We start from the raw sequence: 27377 nt of genomic DNA, 5'->3' as shown, positions 1-27377 counted from the left end.
CAGGAGCCAGGAGCTTTTTCTGGGTTTCGCACGTGGCTGCAGGGGCCCAAGGATTTAGGCCATCCTTTGTTACTTTCCCTGTCCATAAACAGAGCCGGATCCGAAGCAGAGAAGCCAGAACTCCACCCAGTGCCCATACGGAATGTCAGCATTGCATGTGGAGGATTAGCCTGCGGAGCCAGCATATCAGCCTTCCATGCTCTTCTTTAAAAATCTGGCCAAGTTCAAGGTTAGTCCCTTAAGTATATTGGAAGTTTCCATAATTATTTTATGAAATGAGTAAGCTGTGTCTAGACTTTCTGATCATCATTATTTTCTTCTACAGCTTGTTTCAAATTGTAAAGTTCATGTACAAGATTGCAAATTGATGCTCTATTTTTGGTCTACTTCAAAATTATCCACAAACATTCATGGAAATGCTATTGCTTCAATGAGGCACCATTTAATTCCAGGTCAGTAACCAATCATATTTAAAATTTTGGATTTGTAAAACTGTATTTAGAGGCACATTTTAAAAAGAAAACAAAACAGCATAAAGTCTTGCTTTTTGCTGAGTCCATGACACTGTTTTGTTCTTATGATGGCCATTTGTTGTATATCCTTTTTGCTGGACAAGATCAGTAGCAATCCAGAATCTTCCTCTGACAGTAAAGCTTTCCAAAAGAACTAAAGTGCAGGACAACTTCACTTGGTCTGGTCAGCTGAAAATGAGTAAACTAGCACCATTGAAACAGACTAAATTTTAACACTGTTAATTAGCAGTTCCATTTTCCTGAGCTTGCGTCTGTTCTTGGGCATTTGCTTGGGATATAAGCCGTTCTCCAGGAGGTGCTCCTTGCTGAGGCGAATCTGAGCGCCGTGCTGCAGCTGGAACGAGCACAGAGCTCGCAGCGGACGGAGTAAAGCCTGTGGAGAAAAGAGCCCAGAGTTGTGTGGATGGTCACAACACTCCCGGAGCAGAGGTCCTGCGCCTCTTCACACCTGCTGGCCTTGAACTGGGAAAAGCAACAGACAATCTAATAAGTACACACGGCGTCTAAATAAATAATGCCTTAAAATTCACACCTCACATTCCACTAAGGTCTTCTAGTAAAATGATATAAATACTGATTTCCATTAGGCAATAAAATCTGAGCTTAGTTTTAGACATTAATTTATTCAAACACCATGAAAATTTACTGCCATTAAAATTCTTTGTAACAGACAGGCACAAGGAAGGAGTCCTTTCAATACAAAGACAAGCACAATCAATTAGTTAATTCAGTTTCAATCACAACCCACACCAAGCTTCCTGCAGTGGTAAAAAGTAGACCAGAGGAGCAACGGGTGTTTTGTCACGTAACCTTTTTGCCACCATGACTGCCAGTGTTAACCCTCCAATCAGAATTGCAGTGCAGAGCCAGTTCAGATGTGTGAACAGGAGCTTTAAGTCCACAGAAGACTCCTTCCAGAACCAACAAATATTATATGCTTCCAGAGTTAAAGGACATTACAGTCTTCCCTCAAGACTTGAACTTCCCGTCAGGTCCTCGATCTGATGTTGTCTGATGGTAAAATTTGACATGAACAGAATGGGAAATGCAGAGAATACACACACAACACACTGAAACAACAGCACAGGCCTTCATAGTTCTTGTAACATCTGAAACAAGAATAATGCTTTTACTCAGAAATGCTAGCCGGATGGCCAGATGCATAGGAGTGTGCGCAGCAGGAAGCATCTGAGAATACAAGCTAGGCACTTGGAACAGCAATCTAGAGTCCCTTGTGAGTTCTTCAGGGGGAACAGAGAAAACAAAACCGATCAGACCCAGAACAAAGTCTGCTCACACAATTCAATACCTTCCCCTCAAAGCCTATTTCTTCCAAAACAAGTCTCTAACTCTGGTGCTTTCATTCGTTTAGGGTAGGAGAGGAAAGTACAGCTCAGTGCTGTCTTCAAGGATTCGTTAGCATGCTTCACTCTTGAGATCATTTGGTTCTCTTTAGACAACTAATCCAGGTACTCTGAACTTTATCTAGCATCAAAATTTCCATTATGGAGACAGTACAGTCATCCCAGCACTGAGGAAGTGAGCAGGCAAAGGCAGAGAGGAGTAGTCAAGTTATGCCCTGGTACACACACGTGTTCTTGTGTGTGTTTCTGTGTGCTGACTTCATGCTTGTATTAACCTGTGAGTTTTCTTCCTGGGTTACATTTATCAAAATTTTCAACTATTAGAACATCATAACAATTTAAGTTTGAGTTAGCTATTTGTTTTCCTATCAACATAAGGTTTCTGGACTCTACTGTAGCATAGAAGGTAAGCTGCAGCCTGAAACGGTAGCCAATCCATATGAGTGTCCAGGTGGAGTCCCAGCTGCTCTGCTTAGGATCCACCTTCCTGCTGATGCACCTGGGAGAGCCAGACGATGGAGAACCTGTGTGTTTGGGACTGCGTGTGTGCACACACACATGCACGCACATGCACCTCTCTATAACTCTCAAATCAGTACATTTTTCAAAAAGAACCACAAATGTTTCAAAAAACACTGAAAACAAAAAAAAACTGACTTTCTTAGAAAGTAAATAAAAAGAATAAGTGAAGACTATAACTTCTTCATTCATATTCATTGCATATTTTCTTCTAAAATGTTTCCTTTTGACATTCTAAGTAAGGATGAAAAAGATAATGAGAAATTTAGTTCACCTATTTCAATAAAAACAAGGTTTAAAAATTGCTATATAAAATTATTTTAATTAAAAAGAAAAAAAGAGAACTTGAGCATAACACACTTTCAAAAAAAAAAAAAAAGAAAAAAATGGAAGAAAAATCTAACCCAGAAAATTTTATTTAATGTTGTGCTACTTAAATGCAATTTAACATGCTATAAGTGCTGTTTACACAGCTCAGAATGAATATTTCAATAATACAATCTGGAAAGTTAAACTAATACAGAAAAACACTAGAGGGAAAAAAAGTTTAGGAGAACCTAAGTTTCTATCACAAATACCGTCTACTTATCATTTGAGTTAGAAATGTAATAAATTAATTAAGCATGTCTAAATTTTGTAGATAAATTATAACCAAATTCTTGGTTTATTTCCTTTTATAAACATACCTCTCGTATATTATCATTTTTCTCCAGAATGGAAAGGGCAACAGCTGCACACTCTAGCGTAGAAAGGCATCTATTGGTTGGTTGCATCCGAATTACATACTGACTAGAAATGTCAGTTTTTAACTGCACCTGCAACCAAAAACAAAATAATACAATGTTATTGGACTTTAAACTTAAAATTATAAAGAGTGCTTCTTGAAAAGTAATTACTCTTTTCTACAATTGGCCATTAACCTGACTATTATTTAGATACAATATCCTTTTGCCATGCTTGTTAAATTGTAGAAAGAAATAATTATACATAAAATTAACAAAATAATATACAACCAGAATATACACAGACTAGTACATATCCCAAGTAAAAAGACTAATGCCTCCAGTCCTGGGGAAAAAAACTGAACAAACATATTACAGAAAATAGAAAAATGACAAATACATGGGGAAAAAAACTCAACAAGGACACACAGATAAATCAGCAAGACAAACACAACCAAATAGGATGAAGAGCAAATGTAACTTCCACATTCTGTAGGAGAGTTGGCACAGCAGTCCTTTTAGAGAACTGACTATCTGCTCAATACTATGGTTTGTTTCACTATTTCTTGGCATAAACTGACAGTATTCTGTACTGGCTTCTGTAAGCTGACACCACACGCACACAGGCACACAGGCACACAGGGTGTGAACAGCCCTAGGTAGCACACTACACACACACTTCTCAGAGATAGCACTTTCACTGAAACCTGAAGGTTGCGGCTCATTGTATAAAAAAGTGAATGTGAATCTTTTGGGCTTTCAATTCCTATTAGTTAAACAGAACTCAAGCTATTTCATACTTACAAAATTCAATTAAAAACTCATACTCTGATCAGAATCATAGCTGAGGATATCTGAGTAGGTAATAATTTCAATTTTGACCATAAACTATGTGAATGTGAGAATTGGAAATAGTCTAAAATCTAGTCTTAATTCATAGCAACTTAACAAATTTGGCATCCTCTTTTATTTAGTTTTGTCAAAATCATGTGAGTCTCCAATCACTTCACTACCCGCAGCACCTTGTCCCCCAGCTCCTCCCCTGCCGCATCTCACGCAGCCCCCACGACAAAAACACACCTCCCTCTGCACTTTGTTCAAGAATTCTCTCCAAAAACTTGGATCCTTACTTTCTTCAGGGAAAGGATTTAAAGAAGTTTGCTATTTCAGGGAGTTCATTTCTCACTAAGGGAAAACCCAGAATTAAAAATTTACCATGCTGGAAGACTACAGAATATCTTTCACAAACCCTCTAGAAATTACAGAGCAGCCAGCCGGACACAGGACACTGTCCTGAGGCACCCTGCCACACGCTCCAAGGCAGCTGCGTGTTACTGAGCTCTCCCCATGGCTCATGTCACACTTCGTGCTCGTCTACCTTCCTTCCACTTGATTCACTGAGAAGCTGTGTGAGAGCACAAAGGAACCTGTTAATGTAACTTTTTTCTTTTTTAAGATTTATTTATTTTTATTACAAAGTCAGATATACAGAGAGGAGGAGAGATAGACAGGAAGAACTTCAGTCCGATGATTCACTCCCCAAGTGACCACAATGGCCGGTGTTGTGCCAGTCCGGAGCCAGGAGCCAGGAACTTCTTCCAGGTCTCCCACACGGGTGCAGGGTCCCAAAGCCTTAGGCCATCCTCGACTGCTTTCCCAGGCCACGAGCAGGGAGCTGGATGGGAAGTGGAGCAGCCGGAATTGGAACCGGCACCCACATGGGATCCCAACGCGTTCAAGAGGAGCACTTTGGCCACTAGGCCACTCTGCCAGGCCCTAATGTAGCTTCTTAAAAAGTCACAGGCAGCATCATAGCAAGTCATTTGTGAGAGGCACTTTGTTTTCTTAAGTAACAATATAAGAAAATTAAAGGGTAAAATAAACATATGATGCAACTACAGTATAAAGAGCAGTTATTGAAAAACCAGCATGAACCTGACAACTAATACCAATTTTTAGTTTCTTAGTTGCCTCCACTTTTTCCTCATGCCCATGAAATCATACAGCTGATTCCAATACTGTCAAAAACGTATTTTTCACCTATCAACACTCAGATTACATATACATACCATGCTAATTTGCAAATCTGGGAAGCCTGCTGACTCAAATGATGCCTTGGCAATTTGGATTTTCCCCGAAGTTTGTTATCTGTACGTACAGCTTACGTGTTCTTAAAGGAACACCTAAGTCAGGCATCCTACGGGTTCCATCCAAAACAGATCCATGTGGCCCTCAGACATAATTGCCAGGAGGCTCCAGCAAGACCAGCACCACTGCCAACCCAGTGACTTAGGACAGCTGGTGTCTCCATAATCCCAGGCACTGCTCAAACCAGGAGTGAGGAAAAGGCTGTGCAGGCAAAGGTGCAGCCATAGCACAGGATCACTAGAGTTAGCAAGTGGTGAGGCAGAATGGGGGCTATGAAGGCCATGGTGGATGCCTAGCGCAAGAACCTGACACTGAAACTCACTGGAGGGAATGGCCCAAGTAAGTACAAACTGGCTACTGCAGTTAGTAAAACCGCCCTGCAGAGCAGTGTGAAACACAGTTTAGAAAGCAGCCCTAAGGAAAGCAACTGCTAATCAGAATAGCAATGACAAACAGCAAAACAAGAGCCAAGACACAGTGAATATTACAGAAGACTCTCCTGCAAAGAAAAAATAAAGCCTTTGACAAGCTCAGAGTTAACTAAGGAAGACATCAAGGAAATTCAGAAAACAATGGCATTACCCCCCCCCCAAAAAAAAACAACTGCAGTGAGGAGCCCTCACCTCCTCCTCACCCCATTAAAATGGCTATCTTCCAAGAAATAAAAAATAAAAAAGCTGGCAAGGATGTGAAACAAAAGGTACTCTTACACGCTGCTGGTGGAAATATGAACTGGTACAACTACTTTAAAAGACAGTACTTACATTTCTCAGGAACTAAAAACAGGTCTATTATAAGACCCAACTATCCACTCTTGGAAACATATCCGTAAGAAACAAAATCACTGTATGGAAGAATTGCCTACACCCCCATGTTTTATAGCTGGTCAGCTCACAGTAGCTAAAATATGGAATAAATTTAGATGTCCATCAACTGCTGACAGGATAAATAAAATGCAGCCCATATAATAACAAAGTATCTGTCAGATAAAAAACAAATGAAATCCTAACATGTGCAACAAAATGGATTCCAGTACAGAAGATTATGCTAAATAATTCAGACTGATTCAGATAAATCTATTTTGCTTATTTGTGGTAGTTATACATACAGTATAAAAACTGTCCTATCAGTCACATACAGCTATAAGCAGTGCTCCACTGACTCACGCCCCGTAATGACAATGCACTCTTATCTCACTTTAAAAAGAAATCATGGGAGGAATAGTAAGAAGTCTTGCTGTTGGTTGTCAGTGTGATCAGAAAAAAAATTCACTTCTCTGATACTGGGATGCATTTCTTGGCATATATATATCGTATTTAAAAGCAAAATAGCTTTTAAAAATAGAACTTATTCTTCCTCATTAACAAATTTTAGTACAGAAAGTAGTAATGGCTGGATCTTACCTATTCATAATATCAGTGAATACAAGTATCTGATGAACAATGCTATAGAAACTGACTTTTCTATCAGTTTCTGAAAATGGATTCGTCCAAGTGGAGGGTACTTACATATCTAAACTTCTTCACATTGGGTTACATCCCCTTATACATTTTGGTAGAAACCTAAATATTTAGGATTTTACAAACAGACTCACTAGTCTTTCCTATATAATATGAAAGTTAAAACGTCTTGTGAATCACACATTAATTCAAATGAAACCCCATCTAACAGCAGTTTTACTGATTTTAATGCTGCAATATCTTCACAGTTACAGTAAACAGTATCTTGGCCTACATGTGGAATAAAACATATATAGAGATACTTTAAAAATCAGACACTTTGGTCCAAGACATTTGAAATTCATGTGTAGTTTTTTCACAACATACATTTTCTTTGAACTTTCAGAAAAATTTCAAACTACACCGTAACTTCATTTGCTTAACAAAACATTTATTTTAAAATTTACATGAAAATAGACACGAGACAGCTGAATAGTATCTTATAGCCACTTTACGGTATATAGCAGCCAGTTCTGTGTATAAACAAAAAATGAAATGTCAATGAAGTAGTCACAGGATGTGGTTAAGAACATGCATGGTAACATATTGATTACTCAATACCATGTCAATTAATTCCATAATGCTGTAAATTGTTGTTGATGTGCTGGGGTTTTCAATTGATCAGGATGATATTCTGCCAGCTCTACCTTAGACCAGAGATGGTTTCCCCAACAAACTGTTGAATTTGTCTGGACAACAAGATGCTGGACTCTATGCTTGGTATATGTTTGCAATGAAAGAATCTCGACTTAATTTGATCTGTAATACTACAACAAAATGGAGGAATCCACCATGGGGGGAGGGTACGGGAAAGGGTTGGGGGAAATCCCAGAGCTTATGAAACTGTGTCACATAATGCAACATAATTAATAAAAAAAAATTACAAGTTAAAATGTATGTTGTTTCATTCAGTTAAAAAACTTTGTGTCCTATAACCTTAGAAAATAATGTACCTGAGTTGGGAGACAAAAAAAAAAAAAGCACAGAAAGTAAGGGCATGCAATTTGGAGTTGACTGCACTTGAATTTTAATCCACACAGTAATTCATGACACCAAGTAAGTGTCTGGAACTCTCAAAGCTTAAAACATTAACAACCTACGAAAGAGACTGGCTCCAAGGAACTAACCTATGAAGTGCTTAGCAATGCCTGGCACACAGCAGGCACCAACACAGCAGAGACCAAGGGACACCACTGCAGCTGCTGCACAGCAGGAGGGAGGAAGGAGGGATGGCTGCTGACCCTCCCTCAACTCAGCCTTTCTGCACAGAGTGAGACAGGTTAGGACAGAGCCAAGAGAATACCAACGTGCAGGAGGCTGCAGGAAGAAAACCTCCACAGTAGGCTGAGAAAAGGCATCCAAGAAATCAGGTAAAGAACAGAATGAAGGCGTTATAAAACATCAGAGGAAAGAGAAGAGTTACTTTGCCAGATAAATATTAACTGGAGTTAAAGCCCTAGTTTCTGAAAAAGATTCAAATATTGTTACCAAAGACATAGTTACAGACACAGAAATTTTCAGTTCTGTATCCTTTCACCCTCTAAGGACAAGCTGTGAACATCATTTAGGTGTGTAATATTCACAGAAGTAATTAGAGGTTCCACCTCTATCTTTAGATACATGTTTAAAACATTCCCACACAATATTATGCAACAGAAACAACAAGGCAGAAACTCATACTGATTTCTGAAAATCAGTCCGAAAATAAAAAATTTTTATTTCTTGGATGTTGATTAAATGTTTATCTTCTCCTCCAACCAATTATTGAAATATGCCCTTAGATTCCTCTACCACTGCAGATGGAATGCATGTTTGATTTTATAAAACCAAAAGTGTTAGAAAGACAAATAGAAGTAGTGGGCAACAATACATTTATATGCTCCTTTCAACAATACACACTATAAGACACTTACATTATAAAAAAATTACACATTGCAATAAAAAAAATTACAGGTTATAAATACCAGACCTTTTGTAAAACACCATGGCTTATTGATAACACACAGTTTGATTCTTTATGTACAACTGACTAGATACAGAATATAATAAATGTTCACACATCAGAGTGTGGACAAAGTCTCTATTTTTTAAAATACATTTTATTTGTACCGTTAAGTTATATAATGAAATGTCATGGGACAGAGACAGGCAATTAAAATGCTACCAGATGCGAGCAAATGATCATATAAATCAGTTTACAGATAATCATTGTTTTGGAGAATCAAGAGGGCAGGAAAAAACTAAGGACAGGTTTAAACACAGGAAGAAACATTAGCCAGGGTGAAGCAGGAAACAGGGGAGGACAGAACAACAGCACAGAGGCACATGGGGACGGGACACGGAAAGCAGTGGACACAGTGGGAAAGCACGGGAAAGCGGTGTTGCAGTGATCAGATAACCCAGGGCATTCAGACAGCGGCGATCTGATTTCCACCAGTGGCCAGAATTCCACCAGCAACCAGGTGGGAAGGGTAGTTTGTGGGGGAACTCAGGAGGTGAGCCCAGACAAAGAACTGCCCGTTGTGCTGGTTTGTTTGATTTGACCAGGAGCAGAGACAGAGCAGCAGATCTCAAAAAGCAGCGCAGAACCAGGGTAGATTTCACAGCCTAACCCCCCTTATCCCCCAGTAAAAGTGATCGGGCATGATTGTGCATAGTGAAGCAAAGCCTATGGGGACAGGACTGCACACGCTCTAAGTTGGGAGCAAACTTATTTCTGGCTCAGTACATTGCAATGACATGGCATCCTAGAGGTTCCATCCAAAATAGGTCAGGATAGCTCCCAGACCTAATAGCAAGAAGATCAAGAACTCTACAAGCGGCACATCTGGCACCATGTTGTACAATGTGGCAAAGGCTTTGAAACTGCAGGGACAACAGTGAGCTGCACATGTGCTCAGCTGGGAGCAAACTCAGTGCATTGCACTGATCCCACATCAAAAATAGTATCAACTTTGCCATCTTACAACTAAAAACAGGTCCGTGTGGCCCTCAGACCTAATAGCCAGGAGGTTCCAGCAAGGTCAGCACCAGCAGCAACCTAGCTATTTAGGACATCTGGTGCCTCCCTAACCCTGGGAGCTGTTTGAACTGGAAGTGGAACAAAGGTTGTACAGACAATAGTGCAACCTCAGCACAGGAGGTGGTGAATACTGCACCAGGAGCTGGGGCTAAGGAGCCTATGGGGGAGCTCTAACAAAAGAGCACAGGTCTGAAATTCACTGGAAGGATGGCACAAGTAACTGAAAACAAAGGACCAGGCACCAACCACAATAAATAAAATCAAGTTGTAAAGATTTTTTTTTTTTCCATTGGAAAGGCGGATATACAGAGAGGAGAGACAGAGAGGAAGATCTTCCGTCCGATGATTCACTCCCCAAGTGAGCGCAATGGGCCGATACTATGCCTATCCGAAGCCAGGAGCCTCTTCCGGGTCTCCCACGCGGGTGCAGGTTCCCAAAGCCTTGGGCTGTCCTCGACTGCTTTCCCTGGCCACAGGCAGGGAGCTGGAAGGGAAGCGGGGCTGCCAGGATTAGAACCGGCGCCCACATGGGATCCCGGGCGTGCAAGGCGAGGACCCTTAACCACTTGCGCCACCACGCCAGGCCCATAAAATCAAGTTGTAGACCTGTGGGTGACACAGCTTAGAAATCTGCCCTGAGGAATAGAATCTGATAACATAGTGTTTTTAATTTCTTTTCTTCTTCCTGTTGTTGATGTTGTTTTGCAGCTTTTCATTTAAGGGGATATAACGTAACTGTGTAATGGAGACTTTCATATCCAGATGTGAGGATACAACGTAGTATGCATCTCTGCTTCCAGATGAAAATGGACTTCCAATGAAACTTGACAATAGGATGCTGGACTCTGCCATTGTCCATGCCCGCAATGATGGACATATGACTGTGTATGAAGAACTATTCTATAGCAATGTTGTAGGCAGGCTCAGTGAGTGGGGAGAGAATTGGGGAGGGGATAAGGGAAATCCCAGGGCCTATGGAACTGTATCATAAAAATGATAATAATAAAAAGAAGTAAGTTTTTTTTAAAAAAAGACCTCATCCACAGAACCATAACCATACTGAATTCTACATTCTTACTAGCTAATTTCAAGAGATATTATACTTATTAATATGAAGTTTAGAAATACTAATTGTATAACATTGTAGTATTATGAATCTCCCATCATATTTTAGAAATCAGTATCTAGGAACCACACAAACACTACTGTAAAGCAGTTTCACAGAACATGAGTTTGCTATAACTGAAGCTGAACTAAATTATAAAAGTGCTTGCAGTGCTCAGCAAATATTTCACTGCAGGTCACTCTACAGGTACTAATTAGGACATTTGACAAAACGTAAGTGAAATACCTTCATTCAAGAAATTTAAAATTATTGGGGATTCAACACAAAGAAAAGAAAAACCCTTTCTCAACTACCTTGTACTCCTGAAAGAAATATATGCAAAAAGATAATCAATACAATACGTAGATAATAGTTTGTTGATGCTATGAAAATAGCTCAAAGGAAAGCCTAATGTTATACAAGCATACAAGGAAAGCAATTACATGAAACACAACTGTAAACCGGACCTGAACAGGTACTTAGACTAGCAGTAAAGACACCTACATGCCCTAGCAGTGTACCTGAGTTCAATTTCCAACCCCAGTTCCTGCCTACTTCTTCTTGCCAGTGCAAAGCCTGGGGGGCAGCAGCTAACAGCTGAAGGACTTAGGTCTGGCCAACCACACAGGAAATTGAATTTTTTTTCTTTTTGTTTTTATTATATTTTGACAATCTTTATATAGCTAATTAGGGTAAAAAGGTTCAAGGGCTACAGGAAAGTGGGTAAGACTATTATTTCCATATTGAGGAAACTGAATTCCATTCCCAACTCCTGGTTTCAGCCCCAGCCTACACAGGTATCTGGGAATGAACCCACAGATGCAACCATCCCTCTCCCTGTCCCTGTCATGCACTTGAGTAAGCAGCGGAAGATGGTCGGAGCACCAGGGTCCTGCCACTCACATGGGAGCTAGAGGGTCTGTCTCTGGCATCAGTGCAGCCAGGCTGATGCGGCTGCATGGGGAGGAGGAAAGCAGCAGATAGAAGCTCCCTCTCTGTAACTCTGAGAGAGAGAGAGAGAGATGTTCCCTGATTGATTTAAGGTCAATGTCAAATCTAGTATTACCCTTCTACTTATTCCCCTAAGAGACTTTCTTATCCTAACTTGTGAGAAATAGTCTAGCCTATGAATGTATATGAAAAGTATGACAAATAAGGCACGGGGTGTAAAGCTGACACAAGGGCCTATGCTGTGGATGACAGAGATATCTAGTTCTCCAGTTCACAGAGATGATGCTCGATTTTGCTTAGGAAAAAAAAAAAAAAAAAAGAAATTGGAAAGCCCCAGTTAGTCAAAAAAGTAACTACTTACCCCTTTGTATCTCTAAGTCACAGCATTAGGATGTGCCAGGAGCTATCCTAAGACGCTGCGTGTGTTACCTCACTTATTCTAAAAGCCAAACTGGAATTAAATGTTGTTGTTATTATTACCCCCACTTGATAAACCTTACACCAGTTGGCCTGTCCCCCACATTTTATTGTCCAACTACAGGAAAGTTCCAAACCATTTCATCTGCCATCTTGTAATTCACAATTTATGATCTCAAAGGTTCTTAGATTTCAAATTCTTTTAAATTTCTATGAGTCTTTGAAGCTTGATGTACCATGTTTTTAGACAAAAGCAATCCTAAGAATGTAAACCAATTATCAACAAAATGCAAAATCCTGATATATCAAGTTCTGTATCTAAATTAGGTGAATAACTCTAATTAAAGATCACATAAATCCATAAATTAAAGAATTTTTTTTAATTCCCTAGAACAGGTTGAATAACACAAGAGAAACATATTGAAGGTTAAATGTGAAATTCTACAGGGTAAGAAATGCTTTCAACGGCCCGTTGTGGTGGCCTAGTGGCTAAAGTCCTTGCCTTGAACACACCAGGATCCCATATGGGAGCTGATTCTGATCCCGGCAACTCCACTTCCCATCCAGCTCCCTGCTTGGGCCTGGGAAAGTAGTCGAGGATGGCCCAAGGCCTTAGGACCCTGCACCTGCGTGGGAGACCTGGCAGAAGTTCCTGGCTCCTGGCTCCCAGCTTTGGATCAGCTCAGCACCGGCCATTGTGGTCACTTGGGACGTGAATCATCAGACAGAATATCTTCCTCTCTGTCTCTTCTCCTCTCTATATATCTGACTTTGTAATAAAAATAAATATACCTTTAAAAAAAATAAATTTTAGGGCCCGGTGGCGTGGCCTAGCAGCTAAAGTCCTCACCTTGCACGCGCCCTGGGATCCCATATGGGTGCCAGTTGTAATCCGGGTGGCCCTGCTTCCCATCCAGCTCCCTGCCTGTGGCCTGGGAAAGCAGTTGAGGATGGCCCAAAGCTTTGGGACCCTGCACCCGTGTGGGAGACCCGGAAGAAGTTCCTGGATCCTGGCTTCGGATTGGCATAGCATTGGCCGTTGTGCTCACCTGGGGAGTGAATCATTGGACGGAAGATCTTCCTCTCTATCTCTCCTCTTCTCTATATACTGACTTTCCAATAAATAAATAAATCTTTAAAAATAAATAAATAAATAAATAAATTTTTAAAAGTCTTCAAGTTCATGTAACAATTTTATCAAATATAAGACTCCATTAGTAATGTCTACATCTAATTAAGGAGTCTTTAAAGCTTTATTTATCTCAGCAGCGCAGAGTGAGAGTCCGTGTGCCCTCAGCCACGAGCTCACTCTCCAAATGCCTTCAGCAGCCAGACAGGTCAGGACTGGGTTTGGAGCTGGAGACAGGACCATCAACGCCAGGGTGGGGGCAGGAGCCCACCTGAGCCATCCCCACTGTTTCCCAGGCTCGGCCCTGGCAGCAAGCTAGACTCAGGAGTGAGAGGCAACATGCAACCATGCATGCTGAGCCAGTAAAAAAGCACCCTAACTGGCTTCTTAACACCAGGCCAAAAGCCTGTCCTGAAAGATTTTTTAAATATGCATTATTTTCTCTGACTAAATCCATTTATATTTGTTTATATTTCATTATTAGTATGGCAAGCTATTAGACAGTCAAGTCTTTTTAGAGCCATCTGTTCCCACTATCCAATCGCCATCACTCCACGATGGAGGCAGTTTTGCCCACCACTCCCTATGCTACAGAATTAAACCAGCTGCCTAACTATGCCAAAGAAGTCTGCTAGGAAAACAGCTCTTCTTTCTCTCAATTAATTGTGTCTGCTGGATCAATTTAATATGGTGTTTCTCCAGCATTACCTCTGCCAAATGTGACAGCTGTTCCAAGAGACACCACAGTGTGAATGACGCTGCTCACAGCCTACTCTCAACTGTGACTGTGCAAGACATCTCTGAATAATAGACTTCTCTAAAAGAACGTAAACAATGAGAGACTTAACACTTGTCAGTAAGTGATACAGCTCACTAAAAGTTGCAGTAACTGATTATACAAATATGAAGTTGCCTCAAATTGCTAAATGCCTTCAGAGACGACCAGAAGCCCATAAGACCAAAGGTGTCAAGGCACTATTTCATAGGTAAACAAAGTGTCTTATAAGCTTCCCTAACAGAATAGTTGAGGCAACCAGAATAACCAAAAAAATTACTAGTGATCAAATGAAGACACAACTGCCGTTAGCTTAAACTTCTGACCTCAAACATTCAGAAAACATGTACAAACTTTTAGACAAGCAAGAAAATAAATTATTCTAGCTTAGCACTAATGAAAATGTTGTCAAAACCAATCATTAAAAAAAAACCTGGAACTTCAATGAAACCAAAACCTTACTCTTTCAAATCAATATTAAAATTGCAAAGGCAAGAAATAGATTAGGAGAAAATGTTTGTAATACACACTCATAAATCTAAGAATCTGCAAAATATATTTAAAGTTGCAATTCAACAATAAACAACCCCTACTTCAAAAACAGGAAAGGACAGACACTTCACACAGAAGAAATACAGATGGCAAATAAAATACAAAAAGATGTTCCACATCACTAACCACAAAAGAACTATAAATGCCAATTAAAAACAGTGAGAAACCACTACACTGCCATCACAATGGCTAGAATTCAAAACACTGACCAGTGTCGCCAAGGACACAGAACAATCAGAACCATGTTGACACCACACTGATGGGGACCAAAATGATGCAACTACTTCAGACAAGTGCATGGCAGTCCTCTTCTAGAGCTAAATAAAACACACAGAAATGCCACTCCTAGATATGTGCACAAAGAAATAGAAAACATAGGACATAAAAAGGCTTGTTAAATAATGTTCGAGGAGCTTTGCTCTGCCTATTTGCTGTTCAGAAATATGATTACTAGCAAATGTCCTTCCTCTCCAAGCTACAAGTGACCTCTCTCCATGACTCCTCACTATAGGTTTTCTAACTGCTTAAAACTCTCCAGAAAAAAATAAATACCTCCTTAAAATCTCACACAATTCCATCTACTTCCATCTCCTTCCGTTTCTTCACAAACCACTCAAAGCGGCTTTCTGCTTTGACTTTGTCCTTCTGTGCCTTCCCAGAGCCACACTGCGGGGTTTCTAACCCACCTGTCCCTTAACACGGCAAGGCAGCAATGATCATCCTGGGAGCAAAGTTAGCAGGTTCTTTCAGTCATCATTCCAGCTGTTCTCAGTGGCCACCCAAATCTGTGACACCCTCTTTGCTTGCTCCCAAGAGACAAAACTCCCTAGCTTTCCTTTAGCTTCTCTGGATACAGAGCCTAAGCCCCCTCTATGGTTTCACATCTTTTCCCTGACCATCAGGGCATTAAGTTCAAGATACTTTGCATCCACCCTGGAGCTCCTCGGTGTGGTACTAGGCTCCCCTACTGACCGGCTTCCTGCCAGTGCAAACCCCAGGTGACAGCCATGATGGCTCAGTTATTTTGGGGCTCTGTAACTCTTGTGGGAGACTAGACTACAGCTCCTCAGCCACTGTAAGCATCTGGGGAGTGAACCAGCACATGGAAGCTTTTCTCCAATTGCTGCAGGTATACACTCACTCTCACTTTTTCTCTCTTGCTCTAACTCCCAAATACATAAATACATTTTTAAACAAATACACACAACAAACCTTTAAAGCCCAATCTTAAATACTCTTCTTTGTACTTCATATTCTCATTCTAGAAAATAATCAGGCTTCACATACCACCCACATAGGATGCCTGACTGAATCCAGTCACTTTTCTCAACTCCAGATAGAAAATTATTAATTTAAAGAAATCCTGATTCTCAGTAGTTCATAGGGAGAAACACATGAAGTTCACAGAAGAAACACATGAAAACAAAGGCAGCACAGATTCTACAACTGATCAAGAGTTGAGGATTCCTGTTGAGGAAGGAGCATCCCTAACAAAGAGCTCAGCAGTCCTTCCAGCAGGCTCAACTGCAGTCTGCACTGATGAAAACGAAAACATGGGGCATGCGTGAGTCCAGGCTGTTCAACAGAGTGACCAACACCACACACCACACAGCGCTTTAGTGCCACTAACATGGCTGTTAACAGGCAAAATCACTTCATTTGCTAAACAAAGTAAAAAGGGTGACACCATGATGATTCCATTTTGAGAAAAAAAAAAATCCAAGCCAGTGAGTGGAGCTTTCATGATCTACTTTTTAAGAGCAGGAATTTTCAAGGCCCTTGACCTTACAATATTACTTGAATTTGTTACAGGCTGCTGCCATCTCCTAAAAATAAGCACTCTAGTAAATCTTAACATAGGAAAAGATGTTTAATAGGTTCATTCCATCACAATCTGTACTCTGAAAGACAACATACCTATTATTACAGGAATTACTGATCATGGAATTCAGTATGGGGGATTCATATTACAGAATGCTAATGAAAAGTCAGATCTTACTAGGAACCACATAGTAGCCTAGTAGCTAAAGTTTGCCTTAAACGTGCCCCAGGATCCCATATGGGCACCAGTTCTGTCCCAGCAGATCCACTTCCCTTCCAGCTCCCTGCTTGAGGCCTGGGAAAGAAGTTAAGGACGGCCCAAAGCCTTGGGAAGCTACAGCCAAGTGGGAGACCTGGAAGAAGCTATTGGCTGCTGGCTTCAGATTGGCTCAGCTCCGGCCTTGCAGCTACTTGGGGAATGAACCAGCAGATGGGAGTTCTTTCTCTCTGTCTCTCCTTCTCTCTGTGGATCTTTCCAATAAAAATTAGAAAAAAAAATTTAAGATCTATTTTTATTTTTTTTTTATTGGAAAGGTGGATATACAAAGAGGAGAGACAGAGAGGAAGATCTTCCGTCCGATGATTTACTCCCCAAGTGAGCGCAACGGCCGATGCTATGCCGATCCGCAGCCAGGAGACTCTTCCAGGTCTCCCACGCGGGTGCAGGGTCCCAAGGCTTTGGGCTGTCCTCGACTGCTTTCCTGGGCCACAGGCAGGGAGCTGGAAGGGAAGCGGGGCTGCCGGGATAGAACCGGCGCCCATATGGGATCCCGGGTGTGCAAGGCGAGGACCTTAACCACTTGCGCCACCACGCCGGGCCCAAAAAAAATTTTAAAACAAAAGAATACAAAATTATTTTCTTCATAATACCTGATTATCTTCATATTGCAAAAATTTTCCCAGTATTATAAAATGAAAAAAATAAAATAAAATGAGTCCTTTCTACTCTGAAGAGGATCATTTCTATCAGTGTGTGAAAGCTGCTACCTTTGAGCTTTCAGCACTCAAACTCTAGAAAATTATTTCCTAGGAATCTCTTAGATTGAGAACAAAGGAAAATACATACACTAATTTTAATCTATTCTTGAGGACTGATTGTTTTTGGAAAGATAATAATAAAAGCAATCAATTCAGTGAATGCCAAGAAAAAGTAGGCAAAGAACTTATTTTGAATTCTAAGCATTTAAAAACAAAACATTTCATGCCAGATATAAATCACTCCTAACAATCTAAGCTAAATATAAAAGAAACTTCACACACTGACGAATGATTTTTAAAATACCCAAACTGCACATGAAATGTATTTGCCTTGGAGGTCCGTACCCACACATCTGTGCGTGCTACATGCACATTAGCCGTCTAGGCATTAGTTTATCTCTGCACAGTCGACGAGCACATTCCCAGGAATGGTCAGTGTTCCTCTCCTCCTCCAGAACACCTGCTGAGGACCTGGCTGAACGGAAGGCTCTGAGCAGCTCAGAGGTGGAACCTCAGAACCCGCATCCACAGTCACAAGTTGCACAGACAACAGCATGAGAGAGAAGCCATGGCACGTGGCTTCCCATTCTGCTCCGGCACAGCTAAGCCTGGCTTTCCACCTGCACAGGAAGGGAGGGCCAGATGATCCAGACTGGCAGGGGACGGCAGCTACCTTGCCATAGGAAGGAAAGCAGAACGCTCTGAACAATCCTGGCCAAGCTCTGTAGCATGCACGAAGGTGGACTCTGTCAACCAGCAGACCTTGGAAAGATTTTTTTCAACCCTGGAGCATGAAACTGACAATGTCTCAGAACTATCAAAACAACTCAAGAACACCCCTGGAACACTGTTCCCCACACTGGGGTCTCTACAGGGTCATCAAAGGACTGTCCTCCACCCGGAATACTGATAAAATTTGACAGCAAGGAGTAGCCCTCTCTCTCTTCTCCTTTGCAGACTGAAATGGTCCCACCCACCTTCTTCCATACCTGACCCTACCCACCCTGATCGGAGGCCCATATGTGCATGCATTCCTCTCAACTATGTAAACAATGTTAAAAATAAAATAAAACAAAATACCTCAGCCAGTGAGTGTTCACAAAAGTCCTGTGCTTATCAAGTGAGAAATGCAGCTTTAGAGGACATTTTAAAAACGGCAGAGGAAAGATATGAAAATACTCCAAGGAAATATGCTTATGAAGAAAGCCAGGAGCCTCTATAAACTCTTCCAAATTCACCTTGGACTTACTCCTAGCAAATGTCAGGGTCTTACACACAGAATTCTCCGAAGGAAGAGATTCACTGCCAAATGGTCTGGACAGATTAGAATTCCAGATTCAGAGAAGGCCAAATTGTAGAGCGTTTAATTTACAACTCTATCATCCCTCGACTATATAAGCAAGCACATGCAGTTACTTCCTTATTAGGAGGAAAAACAACAATCTGTTTCCTTTCTGAGATTTTTTTTGTCCCACATATTTGAAGCAAAAACTTTTACACGACTACAGAAAGTGAATTGATCAATTAACAACAACAGCTAAAGCCAAGCCTATGCAATGTATCAGGGATGCTGAGGAGGGTCTGGCAAAGAAAATTGCACTTCGAATAAAACCCCAATTAACAGAGTAAATAATTTATAATTTGGGGTAAAAACTGATTTAAGTTTTCTTTCCAGATTTTTACTTTTTGCTACCAGAAAATCAGTATTCATTTGGTTTATTAACTTGAACGTACAACGAAGGTAGAGCAGGCAACCACTGACACACAGCGAACTGATGTTTCTCATACACTGCCTCCAGTGTCTAATAGTCCAGGGAACAAAAGTAAGCACAGATGGCAGTGAAAATCTGGGCAAACGGACACTCTAAGGTGAACTATGTCAGCCAGTGGATTCTGGAGACATTTCAATGTGCTTGGAATGGCGAGACTGACAGCAATTCAGAACTGTTGAACTATCAAAACCACTTCAGCAGGACCCTCGGAGCATGCCCCACATCAGGGACCTGGGATGGGTGGGAGGCTGGATGGGACTTCTCCCTCTTTCTTTTCCCTTACCCCAGATATAGAAAAAAATAATAACAATAATAATAACGTGGAAACAATGGCCTTATGCACTCTCCTGTAGCCACTGACCCTTTGTGCCCTAATCAACTATGTAAAGATTGTCAAAATAAAATAATTTCAGCTAAAATAAAGTCAGCACAGATAAGACAACTGAAAACTGATCTACCATATAACCCAGCTATCCCACTTCTGGGAATCGATCCAATAGATACGAAATCTGCATATGAAAACATGATCTATAATCCCATATTTATTTTGCAATCTACAATAGCAAAGACATGGAAACAACCCAAACGCCCATTGAAGGAGGAATGGATAAAGAAACTGTGCTACATCTCCTCTATGGAATACTACCCAGCCTTTAAAAAGAATGAAGCTCTATCATTTGCAACAACATGGTCCCAACTAGAGACCACTATGCTCAGTGAAATAAGCCAGTCCCAAAAGAACAAATACCATATGATACACAGCAATCTTTATGCAAAATACAAGATCAATAGGTATATATGTAAACATGTATACAACATATTCATCTAGAGGAATGGTATAATGGAGACTAGCTCACTGAGAAAGGAAGATACAGCACAGTATGTCTCTATACCTACAATGTCATGATACACTTAAACAGAAAATGATGGACTTGTGATTGTTGCTGAAGGACTGTCCTACTGTAATAGCATAGTGGAAAACAGTGGAGAATAGGGAGAATGCAGAGGGTAGAATGGAAATTCTTGCACCTATGGAACTATCATGAAAAATAAAAATTAAAAAAGGGAAAAATAAGCACAAAAGGAAATGCAATTAATAAGCCTAATAATAACAGTTTAAATGTTTATATACCTAAAAACCTAAAAATGTTTATATACCTAAAATGTATTCATAGGCTAGCCATTCATAACTTTATTCAAAATATTAATCAATGCTCTCGTTACCACTCAGTAAAATCAGAAAAACAAAACAGTAACCAAAAATGTTACATCTGAGAACTTAAAAAGGATAATTCATGGATAGAAATAAATCATGATACTTATAAAGTCATAGCAATACCACAGGCATTCTAAAACCTCATCCCAGAATGAAAGGATATAAAGAAACCATACCAAGAAGAAAGATGACCAAATTCCTTCCCTGTATCTATCATTAAACAAAGAACTCACTAATTTTAACAGTGGAAATCAGTACCTGTCTTGGCTCTGCCATTATAATAAATGAGCACGGATCCACAGGCTTAGCAAACATATTAACTTCCCCAGTTCTAAAGGGTCAGAAGTCTACAACAAGGATACCAGCATGGATAGTGTTCTGGTAAGAGTGTCCAGCTTACTAAGAAAAGGAAAAAGCAAGGTCAGGGAGCCCATTCAAACACACAGCAGCAAGCCTCTAGGACAGGCACTAATACCATCATAAGAGCTCCGCTCTCGAGGTCCCATCTCTAAATATCAACACCCTGTGCACTTGAGGGTCAGAGTCCAGCGTGGGAGTAAGGGGAGGATCTAACCCAATCCACAGACGTTATTACAGCACAAATCTTACAAAGTCACAGAGAAGGGCTCTGCGGCGTGGCCTAGTGGCTAAAGTCCTCACCTTGAACGCACCCCAGGATCCCATATGGGCGCCGGTTCTAACCCCGGCAACTCCACTTCCCATCCAGCTCCCTGCTTGTGGCCTGGGAAAGCAGTTGAGGATGGCCCAAAGCCTTGGGACCCTACACCCATGTGGGATACCTGGAAGAAGTTCCTGGATCTCGGCTTCAGATCGGCATAGCACCAGCCGTTGCGCTCACTTGGGGAGTGAATTATCAGACGCAACATCTTCCTCTCTGTCTCTCCTCCTCTCTGTATATCTGACTTTCCAATAAAAATAAATAAATCTTCAAAAAAAATTAAAAAACAAATCAAAGTCACAGAGAAACAAAAATAAAATATAAGGTCACAAAAAACTGATTAAGTGTGAATAGAACAATCAATTCAGTAAGTTCTTTTCAAAAACACTAGTTACCCACATGCAAAAGAGTTAAATAGACCCTATCTCTCAACACACATGAAAATCAACCAAATACAGAGCAAAGACTTCAGGCGTAAGAACCGAAAGTTTAAAACCTCTAGACAAAAACATCACGTCATTGGTCTAGGTGAAGATTTTATAAATAAACTTGAAACCTTCTACACATCAAAAAAGCAACAAAGTGAAAAGACAACTTCCAAAAAAATATAGAGTATTTGCCAATTATGACAAAAAATAGTTCACATCAAGAACACACAAAAAACATATTTTAGCTAAAAAACACAAGTACCTTGATTTTTGAAAAGACATTTCTCAAAACAAGACATACAACAGGTTATCAGCCCATGAAAAAAGAATCTCCACATGAAAAATTATAAGGGAAACGGAAATCAAAACAGTCAGAGGTCACTTCAAAACTCAGAAACCACAAATGTCGGCATGGATGTCAAAATAAGGAAACATACGGCTACTGCAAATGTAAGTTGGTATAACCACTAAGAAGAGCAAAACGAAGTTTTCTCAAAATTAAAAACAGAACTAACATATGCTCCAGCACTTCCACTGGGTACGTATTCAAAGGAAACAGGTTGGAAAATCATCTGACATCTATGTTCACTACAGCAACACTCACAACAGTCAAATACGGATACAATCCAAGTACCCACCAACTGACAAATGGACAAAAAAAATTTATATATGCACAACGGAGCATACGCAGGCATTAAAATATGAAATCCTATCATCTGCAACAACATCAGAGAATCTGGAGGTAATATATTAAGGGAAATTGGGCACATATCTATACCATATTACATCACATATACAGATTCTAAAAAGTTCACCTCCCGAGTTATGGTGCAGAACAGTGGCTACAACAGGCTGGGTGTAATAGCCATTTAAAAAGCTCAGTAAAGGAAGTATATGTGTGTATGTATCTAGGATTAGAAACAAAAAAGAACACATCTGGGTGAAACTCAGGATTTCAAAATGTGCATATGTAATGGCAACCAATCTGTTTACTTAGAGGAAAAAACAGAATTCCCTAGAGAAATATAAAAGTTACTAAAACTGACCCAAACGTAAGTGGAAATCTTCACGGATTTCCACAGAAGCATTTTAAAGGATTTAACGCTACCTTTTCTTAAGTGATTGGAACCAAGTGCTTTCACCAATGCGTTCCATCTAATTTTTACGTAACAAGAAATTCTAATACTTAAAAAATTACTTCAGGCCACAGGAAAAAAATATTTAAACTGCTCCAATTAATCTTCAAAATTTGTGTTAATTCAGGACCCAAACCTACTCAAAAAAATACAAGAAAAATATTAAAATTCAACATCATTAAATAAAGTGTAAGCTTCAGCAATTTATCAAAGTTTTGACTGTCGACTCAGCAGAATTCACTCCAGGGACACCAGAGGGTTCAGTAATGAAAAGCCAGTCATCACAACTAAGCACATCAAAAAGCTGAAAGCCAAATCACAGTGTTATAATTAGGAATGACAAAAAAATATATCATGTCAGTCCTACTAAGAATTAATAATTGAGTAATCAAATAAAAACATTTAAAACTTTAATGCTTAACAAAAAACACTCATACACATAGAAAGACTTCTCAGATTAAATGTTAAGGAGTTTCAATAAAGCCAATATATAGCAAAGCTTGATACCAGGAATTAAAGAGAAATGACAAATCTAAACTTTTCTAATTACATGAATGTAAATATAAGCACACACAAGCTAGCTCAGACACATGCTCACACAAACATTATCCAATTTACATAGAAAAAAGAATATGTATAGCCCTTCTCAGAAAACAGAAACAATATACATAATCACAAATTTGTACTATCTATTAAAATATTGGTTTACCTGTTTGGGAAGACGGAACAAGGAATTCTTATAGAAAATATCCTTCGCCTGGCTCCATGTACCATCAATGATGATGATTGTGGACGGATAAACAGGACAGTCTAACATAAACTCTTCCAAATCAGTAGCTTCCGCCCCTGGATACAACACTAACGTACCAGACCTCCGACAAACAGCAGAAAGTTCAGGATCTCTAAAAATAAACATTTTTACATGTATCTTCATTAGCTTGTGGGGGCCAAAAGAAATTAATTTCATCACCAAATTTCCTAGTAACATTTTCCCTCTGCGATATCATGTAACTTATTGGACAAGGCACATTTCTGCCACCATACTCAAAGCTTCCCAACCTTCAGGACTGCTCTCCACCAAAAGTCCCCTCTGCATAACTGTTTCCAATTGCCCTACCAGCAGATTTACCTGTCCTCGCTGAAGCGACGGCCGACTTGGACTTTACACTTGTCCTTAGGGAGGCACGCTGCCAGCAGAGGAACCGTCCGCAACACTTTGCTTTCCTTTCAATTAGAACACAGATTCTTATTGAAATATATTCTTAAAAAACCTCAATGATCAACATCTGATTCATCACTTCATATGTAACTTCCACTAACCTTTCAGTAAAGACCACAGTTTAACCTTCAAATGAAGGTAAATTTTCTCAATTTATTCCTAGTAAGCATCCTGCAGTATAGCTTTTCATTCTTTTCAGGTATTTTAGTGATCAAACAGCAATTTATACAATGCCTACGACTATTTAAAATGTACCTGTGTTTAACTAAATTACTTACTTCTGATAAGCTTTTTAGTTCAACAGTAACTATATTTTGTACTATGTCAGTTTGAACATAACTGCCCAGATGTATATGCTTAGAAATAAAGGAAGTGGAGGCCAGTGTGATGGCTCAGCAGGCTAATCCTTCACCCACAAGCACCAGGATCCAACATGGGGATGGGGTCATGTCCCAGCTGCTCCATTTCCCATCCAGCTCCCTGCTTGTAGCCTACGAAAACAGTGAAGGATCACCCAAAGCCATGCAACCCTGCACCCATCTGGGAAACCTGAAGAAGTTTCTGGCTCCTGGCTTTGGATCGGCGCAACACCGGCCATTGTGGCCACTTGGGGAGTAAATCAACAGATGGAAGATCTTCCTCTCTGTCTCTCCTCCTCTCTGTATATCTGACTTTCCAGTAAAAAATAAAAATAAATCTTTAAAAAAAATGACTATTCCTTTTTCATAAGCCTGAATGGATATGATATCCTGAGTTCCTGAACACTGGACGAGTTTTAACTCAGTTTACAATAAAACCTCTTAACAGCATGCAATGACTCATCTGGTATGAGCCATACCTGCTTTTCTGCACTCTACCCCCACTCTGCTACTGCATTCACACACACGAGCCCATGTACAACTCTAACCAGAGTCAGAAAATATTAAGGAGTCCTTTTATGCGTCCGGCACAATGGCTCAATGGCTAAATCCTCACTTTGTAAGTGCCAGGATCTCAGACGGGTGCTGGTTCATGTCCCAACTGCTCCACTTCCCTTCTAGCTACTTGCTAGTTGCCTGGGAAAACAGCAAAACATAACCCAAAGCCTCGGGATCCTGCACACACATGGGAGACCCCAAAGAAGCTCCTGGCTCCAGCCGTTGCAGCCACTTGGGGAGTGAACTGACACGTGGAAGATCTTTCTTTCCATCTCTCTTCTCTCCATAAATCTCATCTGTCTTTCCAATAAAAATTTAAAATTTTGTAATAAAGCCCCTTTTATGTAAATAGCATTTATTATAAAATATACATGTTTCTTCTATTCACCTAAAGGCAATCAGAATTTTATCTGTACAATGACTTTGTAAGACTGAAGTGCCAGAGTTATTTCTACTTTAGCAAGAAGGAAATACAGCCTAGGACCAAATTCAAAAAAACTGCTTATTCACAGCTATTTATTTTCTTAGCTGCTTATTCACAAAAATTCTTATTTCCTTTATCCAAGATTATTATAATTTTAGCTTTCTATAAAAGAAATATCTTTCCTTAAAACATATGCTTAAAATATGAAAGAAAATTTTTCCCCCAAAGGCAAAAAATGTATTTCCAGGAGCAGGCACTGTAGCAGGTTTAGCCACCATATGAAATGCCAACATTACATGCTAGTTCGTACCTTTGCTACTCAACTTCCAATCCAGCTCCCTGCAAACGTGTCTCGAAGTGAAGCAGCAGATGGTGGCTCACGCACTCGGGAGGCCAGAGGGCGGTCCTAGCTGCTGGCTCCAGCTTCACCTGGCTTCTGCTATTTGGACATTTTGGAAGGGAACCCACAGATGCAGGATGGAAGGTTTTATCTCTTTGTCCTACCCTCCCTGTACCTTTTCTCTCTGTCACTCTTTCAAATAAATAAATCCTCTAAGAAATGCGTTTTCAGCAAGAATTAAGAGCAGGGGAGATGAGGACTTTTATCTGGTAATTACAAAATCTTACCTCTGCAGGATGCTGAATTATGTACAAGTGAGTAGAGATGTGGAGAGGGTGAACTGGTAGAAATGGACACAAACACACTTTCTGAGGTCGGCTGAAGAGTAAAAAGGGGGAAAAAATTACAAATTTTTTAAATACAGTGATACATACTCCTACTTGAACATATCAAGAAGTTTTGTCAAGACCACCTTCTTTTCAAAAAAAAAATCAAGACAACATTTAATCAGACTTCAGACATGAGAATTTGGGAAAAGATTCAAGAAAATTATTTACTATGCATATAAATCAAAGTATAATGAAAAGGTCTCAGTTACCCCTAGTGGGAAAATGTTAATGTCACCATGGTCCACTTAGAGACTTAAAAACCACTGTTGCATTCTAGAGCAAGCACAAGTCAAACACAAGCCTACCAATTCTACGCAATCTGAAGTTGGAGGAGCAATAGGATAATAAAATCTTGGAATGTAATTACCATTTAGAAAAAAACTGTAATTAAACTCTACCATCAGTCAATACAGAAGCTTTCCAACTGTATACAAAATCCCAAAGAGAGCTGGACAGGATTGCCCTTGTCTAGAAATATACACCCAGTGTTTCCGCCTTACTCATTGAACTTCCTTTTGCTCCTGCCTACTCCGTTTTCATTTTGCTTAGCTGGTGTTTCACTATGATTTAAATAACTGCTGCACTTAGGAAAAACATATAGACTGGATAGCAGAGTCTGCCTCCCCCTTCAGTCCTCCCAACTGGGGTCATCTCATCCTAGGGAAACAGTGAGCACTCCCTGTGTTCTTCCCAAGGAATCACAAATAAACACAGATATTTAGCTATTCTAACTACTACACTGGGAGTGAGTGTTTTTAATATAAAAGCTGAAGGCAAAGACCCAGACATTATGGAAATAAAAGTTTTGCCACAGACTGACATATCACTACATCTGTACACAAGTCAATGCTATATGAAGAGGGACTTGCACCAGCATACTTACTACCACACAACTGACCACCGTCAACACTTTTCCTCGTATTTAATGATGTGCAGTCATAGCCTGAGATGGAAAATGTTTATGTTCATAAACTACAAAGTTCAGATAAATTGGCTCAAACACCTGTTATAGCTACCGACGCCTGCAACACACTGTGAGTCTCGTGGTTACTGACACGCTCTACTGACACGCTCCCTCAGGCAGAGCTGGAAGTGTGCTGCACTACAGGACCCCATCCCACTTCCCCACTGAACCTGGGTGGACAAGTGACTCGGCTCAAGGACAATCAAAACACCAGCTTTCAGTGACCTTTGATTGCTGTGCCCACACTACGCTTCCTCTGAGGAAATGCAAGAGTAAACACAACAGAACAACCCAGTGACTCACAGTGCTGAGAGGCAAATGAAGGTCAGCTAGGAGACAGGCTGCTTGTGGCAGGCAT

The 27377-nt window shown here is 40.2% G+C and overlaps 1 protein-coding gene across 1 annotated transcript; it reads right to left on the bottom strand.

Annotated features, from left to right (window-relative positions):
• DTWD2 (DTW domain containing 2) lies at window positions 1-27377 on the bottom strand. The gene is made up of 6 exons (XM_040996791.1): window positions 27358-27377; window positions 25954-26044; window positions 23896-23990; window positions 23476-23668; window positions 3103-3231; window positions 1-906 (listed from the first exon to the last, which is right to left on the bottom strand). The coding sequence occupies exons 1-6, from the start codon at window positions 27375-27377 to the stop codon at window positions 736-738; spliced, it is 699 nt and encodes a 232-aa protein (XP_040852725.1). The 3' UTR covers window positions 1-735.

The sequence above is a fragment of the Ochotona curzoniae genome, unplaced genomic scaffold (genome assembly GCF_017591425.1).
Source record: "Ochotona curzoniae isolate NIBS_2020 unplaced genomic scaffold, NIBS_Ocur_1.0 contig_1, whole genome shotgun sequence".
Taxonomy (NCBI): domain Eukaryota; kingdom Metazoa; phylum Chordata; class Mammalia; order Lagomorpha; family Ochotonidae; genus Ochotona; species Ochotona curzoniae.
The sequence above is the reverse complement of the archived record's forward strand: the minus strand, read 5'-3'. Positions and strand labels throughout refer to the sequence as shown.